Source organism: Labrus mixtus, chromosome 2, assembly GCF_963584025.1.
Source record: "Labrus mixtus chromosome 2, fLabMix1.1, whole genome shotgun sequence".
NCBI lineage: Eukaryota > Metazoa > Chordata > Actinopteri > Labriformes > Labridae > Labrus > Labrus mixtus.
This window is the reverse complement of record NC_083613.1, coordinates 12116814-12123101: the sequence shown is the minus strand read 5'-3', so window position 1 is coordinate 12123101 and position 6288 is coordinate 12116814. Positions and strand designations below refer to the sequence as shown.

Sequence of the window (6288 nt, the reverse complement as noted above, 5' to 3'; positions counted from 1 at the left end):
TTCGTCTGTCTGCGCGCGTGCTTTAATAGGTGAAAGGTGATCGCTCCTCCCCCTCCTCCTCAGTCCCGTCTGAGGGGCGTGTTGTGACGTCACGCAGGGGGGTTGCCCTGCTCCGTAAAGCAGTCCGAGCAGAGGTAAACACAAACAACGAGACCGGAACTCAGGAAGCCCTTACTTCAAAGTAAAAGTAAAAAAAAGTAGAGCAACATGAACAATCAGAATCCTGGCGTCTGAAATAATTTATTGAGTCACACGTAAGAAAAACATGATTGTGACGGTTTGACCTAATTACACATGCAGCGAGCCGTTACACTTTAGAAAATGGAAATCTAAAAACTTTCTGTGACCGTTCAGAGTTCATCAGGGTGACAGCCAGGGGGAAGAACCCGCTCTTCAGTCAGGTTGTTTCGGCATGCAGTGGTCATTTGTGTGGTGGTTATTTTTTTCTACGCTCCTAAATTAAAGAGAACCGAACAGTTGGGGTTTCGGTGACTTAATCAAGGGCCCCTCAGAAGTACTCAGGAAGTGAACTGGCATCTCTCCAGCTTCCAGACCACTTAGGACTTGACCCAGCGACCCTCCGGTTCTCAACCCAAGTCCTTACAGACTGAGCTACTGCCGCCTAAGAGGAAATCATAATAAGCTGGAGTGATCAGGTTAAGGAAACAGATGGAGTGGACTAATCACATGTTGATAACATCATTTCATTTAGAGAGTTTTGAAGGAACCCCCCATTGCAATAAAGTAGACAAATGAAAAGGGGTTCTTTTATTTTGAAGGTGGTGACCGGAAGTTCACGTCTTCATTCTGTGTACCTTGACACGTGCCCAGCAGGGTAGCTTTCCGTCCTGATGAAAATATCAAAGTGTGCAGTGTCCTTGTGGAGGTGTTGCATTCGGTCCCAGAGCATCAGCGGAACACAGAGGACACAGTGTCCGGCCTGGAGTGTCATTGTCCCCGGACGTCAGGTACCGCAGTGCCCCCCCTCTGACTGACCGATCCCCGGCATGTGGAGCCGCTGTCTCCTTGGATGACCTACACGCAACCTCTCACAGGAGCAGCGGACGTCGCTTCATTAGACCTGAACACCTGGCAGGTCCGGAGGAGCAGCGGAGCACGTCGTTAACAAACACCGGGCAACAAGTCGACGAGTCACAGCGAGTCTCCTGCAGGAGTCAGGCCGACTCTGGAGCACCTGACCCGGGCAAGAAAAACACGACGCTGCTGCTGCTGGTTTAGTTTCTCCAACGTGGCTGCGTCAGGAGGAGCGGACAGAGGAGTGGAAGTTGCAGAGAGGACAGTCTTTACACCTGCTCATTAATTAGACACACAGACTCCAGATCAGTTCTTGAGGTTGCTGTTGTTCACATGATGTACACAATCACCAGAGGTCCCAGCAAACTCGTTACACAGCGGAGGACAGGTCAGTGAACGCGTCTCATGTATCTGAAGCATGATGCAATGTAACATCACACTGAACAAGTCTCTGTGACGGGAGACACGCTCTGTTTGTATCACAGTGTAAACACGCACACCTGATTAAAGGTGAGCCTGTGGAACTATTTAACCCCGATTCTTGTCTTAAAGGTCCCACACAACAAGTCGAGAGCAAATTCAGCGACCTGAAGCTCAAGCCGACGTCTTGGCTCTCTGCAAAGTGAGTACAACGCTTTAAACGTGATGTTTTTGTTGTAAAATAATGTTCCCTATCTGTTTGAGCAGCGTGGATTTAAAGTACTCTGCACGTGCGCCGTGGGTGCTCTCATATATCGTCGGTGTGACTTGGGGCGACTGCTTCCATTATCGGACGCTTTTCTTTTCCTCGTCCATGGTGACCTTGTGATAACCTGAAGCTCTTCTCCTGACGGGGCTGTTGTTTTCTGTTAACGGTTAGTGGAGACACTGTGACCTCACCTGGCCTGCGGGGAAACTATTAGCCCGTGCTGCCTTCAGGAGCTGCTCGGAAATACCATCGTTCAAGAAAAGTGCTTAGTTGGCATTATTTTCCAAGATAAACCAGAACAGTTAAACAGATCTGAGTCTTTTTAAAGTCAGTGTTCATATTTATAAAGAGGAACAAACAACATGAAAGATTGAAGACGGAGATAAGAGCACAAAGTGTGTTTGTTTGTTTAAGACGTTGATGTCTGACAGAGTCCAAGAAGAAAGTGTCCTCGCTCCTCCCACTTCTAATTAAAATTTCACCTTGAAGACGCAATATGTCGAATAATTAAACTCTAATATCTCAGTTAATTAAAAATAGCAGGTAGCAGAGAGAATCACTCGTTTAAGTCCTTGGTTCTTAACTGGTGGGTGGGGACCCAAACGGGGTCGTGAAGTGGTTTTTAGTGGGTGGTTGATTTGTGCTAGGGGGAAAAAAAGTTGTAGCAAAAAGTCTTTGCTTTTATTTCAAGGAACATGTGGTAGAGTTTATTCATACTCAGTAGGTGGCGACATTGCGCCTTAACGCTGGTTATCTGCCGTTAAACAACAAGACAAGAAGAAGTATAAAGTTTGTTTTTATGATGCCAGTTAGGGGAGGAGAAACATGACAGTGAAACTTGGGTTGTCCTTCATTGAGGAGAAAAAACCGTCAGCGTGTTGTGGTCAGTGAAGATCTGAACATGAAGGTGTGATGTCATCAATCTGTTGACGACCTTTAGAGACGACCGTTATGACAGTGTGATGGTTTATTTCTCGCCAAACTGAAGAATCTTCTTTAAAGCAGAAATATGAGCAGAAGGATGTAAGGTGGAGAGATGGCTCTTGGTGGTCAGCGTCTCAGAGATGATGTAATGTGGGTCGAGCGTTAAAAGTGGCGGGGAGCGAGAGTAGCGAGGAGTGATGTGATGTTGTCTGCTGAGTGAACGTCCTCATCACTGAGAGACTTAACTGATTGGTGCTGGCGGTCTCATTACCTGAGCTGACCCTCTTCATGAACTCTGTCTGATCCCTCGCAGCTCGCCGCCTCCAAAGATCGTCTTCAACCGTCTGAATGGGAAGCGTTACCACGGCGCAGCCACACAGAAGCCTGCGGGCGCCGCAGAGGGCTTCACTCCTGCACACGAAGAGAACGTCAGATTTGTGTTTGAAGGTGAGGCTGCACGCTCGGTACACCAACGCAGCGGTCCCTGACCTTTTTTACATTTCATCTGTTTAACCCTTTAATGACCCACTGAGGTTGTTTTTCTTAGTGTTTGTATTTTTTTCCTGCTCAGTTTCTGCTGTTAAAATGTCACAAAAATAAATACTTCAAACATTAAACCTTCTGATGTGGACCGAAATATAAAACTGAACACAATCCCAGAGAGAATATTTCAACACAAGTGTAAAGTCCTGCAGTTCCTTGAGTGTCCACTAGGAAGTCACATACACACCCATTCTAAAAAGCCTGTTTTTACAGCAGAGATTAACATGTTTACAGTCTGGTTCAAAAAACAAATAGGTCTGATGAGCTCATGTCTCAATGGACACACACTGTACGGGGGGGGTGAATGTTTTGATGACTCATCAGTTTTGATTTGATGAAAGATAAGAGTTATTCACAATAAGGCGTGTAGCTGACCTGATTGACAGGTGGGCGCGGTGTAACGGTTTGTCAGGAGTCTTAAAACCCGCCTCAGCTCCAGCTCTCAGCCTGTCGTTAGGTTGACTGAAAGTTAGACTGAGACAGCATTTCCAGCATGGAGACCGCCATCGCCCCCTGCAGGAACAGACGAGTGACATCACTCAGGCTTCGTATATAAACATAAACACAGATTCTACTCTGGGTCAGTTTGAACTACATGAAGAGTGTTGGGTCCAATCTCTCGACCTGAAAGAGTCGGATGAGCTGGTTCCCTGCGTCCTCATTGGTCCATAACAAAATGTTCTAAACCTTCTAGTACTTATTATCTACTCTCTGATCTTTGTCACTTTATTGAGCTAATCATTGATTTCAAGTTATCCTCTAAGCTTTCCACAAACTCTGAGAGCCGAGATGAGCTGCATATTTTATACAAACTAAAGACATTCGGTTTCAAACAAATGAACTCATGAAGTGAAAACAGACGAGTGTAACAAACACGTCTGAATGTGTTCCTGTAAATAAACTAATTTCTCAATCAGCCGTAGATCACTGCAGGAGGACCGCTTGCTCCAGGTGAATTATCCTGATTATATCCTGCTGCGTTCTCACATCAGCTCACTCTGACTCTCTGCAGAATAAATACGAGGAGGCTGGAGGAGACACTCCAGGTGAAGAGAGAAACATTCAGCTGTTTGTGTTCACACACGACGCTCAGACTGAACACTTCAGGAGTGTTTGTGTCACCTGTCCCGACTGAGGATTGATAACATATTTCTGATTCTGACTGAAACAGGTTTGATTTAGTCGGTCTTTCTTCTGGTGTCATGACGACGTTAACCTCACATGTTGTTCTTATTGGGCGTCCAAACACTAAAGTCCCACTACAGGCTCTGTAAGTGTGTGGCTGAAAGTCTGTGTTCAAAGCGAGCCGAAACCTTGAGGCTTATCACGGAAGCTGTAAAACTTTCACCCACAGCAGATAAACAGCCGCAGCAGTCAGGCCCACCACCCCCCCGCCCCCCCCGTCAGGACGGCGCCATGTGTGAAAATGATTTATCACTCGTTAAAGAAGCGATGAGCGTGTTGGCACTGAAGCTCATGCAGCGTGCATGATGTGTGTTTGTTTTGTTGCAGCGTGGCAGGAGGTGGAGCAGCAGCTGGGGGACGGAGACGGTGTGGGGTCAACTGAGTGCCAGGGGCCAGTTCAGTACTCTGAGAAGACTCCCAGTGCTGCGATGAAGAGTAAGTATACCTACATATGTAACTCTGACACCTAGTGGTTAAAATGGGTACTGCTGTTAAAATTCAAAACATTGGAGTGAGATGTGTAGTGAGTGAAATGATAAAGTGACCATACCATATGATCAGACATTAAGGAAACATGCTATGTTGAAGTGCTGGCAGCTCTCTATGATGATTAGAATTTAGACTGCAGTACCCACTTTAAACTCTAGGTGTCAGAGCTACAGACTGCTCCTTTAATGTCTGATGATATAGTAAGGTCTCACTGATTGGTCCTTTAAAGTTAAACTTCTTATCTCAGGCTTTTTATGGCGTCAGATAAATCTCTGATTGATCCGTCGTGACCTTTGAGCCCGTCATGGCGCCTTGTTTTTATTATTCAACGTTACTTTAGAGTACAAGAGGAAAGCTGAATGTCTACTCTCTGTGAGAATCACAAACCTGCTGTTGTAATAGTTAGCTTTTAACTCTTCTGGAGTCGACGTGAACCGGTCTGTTCCAGATCAACCGGCCCGGACTGATCCCTGCAACGCACACACGCGCCTGCAGAGTTTTCAGAATCAGACGATAAAGATTCTCTGGTGATTTAAACGTCTTTGTTTCAGTTATTTCACTTTTTGAATCATTAGATTTATGTCCACACAGCGTTTTGTTCAATACGGGAGTTATAACAACGTTAATAAACGCCATTTTTGAGTCTCCTCCTTCATGGTTTTGGTTGTTCAGATGTTTTTGACCTGATGTTCATGTTTCTAATCTATGATTTATTTGTAGAATTCTTCTTTGTTTCCTCGCAGACTTCGTGCCCATCGACCTGGAGGAGTGGTGGGCTCAGCGCTTCCTCGCCAACATCGCTAACCTGTCATGACTGTGTGAGGCTCTGAGCGGGGACAGGAAATCCTGCGTCGATGCTCGGTCAGTGAAAGCATCACGAGGCGAGTGCGTCTTCACGGACTGTGGCGCCAAATGTTGAATGTCCTGAGCGTCACGCCGCTGTAGAGAAACAGAAGACGGCGCCCTGACTGTGAACTGTGACAGCGCTGACGTGAAGGAGCCGTCGATCTACGTGAACGGTCCAATCAGATTGAAGCTGTGAGATTTTTTTCCGCCTCCTTTCTGAAGTGTGCTGCAGCTGAATGTTCGTCACGGCTGATCTTTTATTATAAATCTGAAATGGCAAAAAAAAGTAAAAATGTTTTTCAAAACGCTCGAGTCATCAATCTTCTCTGAACACACAAACACATATATGATGTCAGTTAGTAAAACTTTAAACATGGAGTCAGCAGCTGTCTCCTTCAAAATAATATACAGACTTCTCCTAAAGTGAAGCTGCTCCATCGTCCCTTCTGGGCCTCCACACGTGTGGTGGTGACTGTGGCCCTTTCCGAATAGCCACAGTTCAGTATGCAGTACGTACTTTTCAGTATGGAGTTTCAGTACACTGAACCCTCGTGGTCATTCAGTATGCAGCTTTTGGG

General features: G+C 46.0%; 1 protein-coding gene across 1 annotated transcript; it reads left to right on the top strand.

Moving 5' to 3' along the window:
- Positions 1-815: 815 nt before the first annotated feature.
- On the top strand, positions 816-6015 carry mcrip2 (MAPK regulated corepressor interacting protein 2). Its single transcript, XM_061052555.1, has 5 exons — positions 816-1423; positions 1588-1657; positions 2961-3094; positions 4703-4810; positions 5608-6015. The coding sequence occupies exons 1-5, from the start codon at positions 1369-1371 to the stop codon at positions 5676-5678; spliced, it is 438 nt and encodes a 145-aa protein (XP_060908538.1). The 5' UTR covers positions 816-1368; the 3' UTR covers positions 5679-6015.
- Positions 6016-6288: the final 273 nt, after the last annotated feature.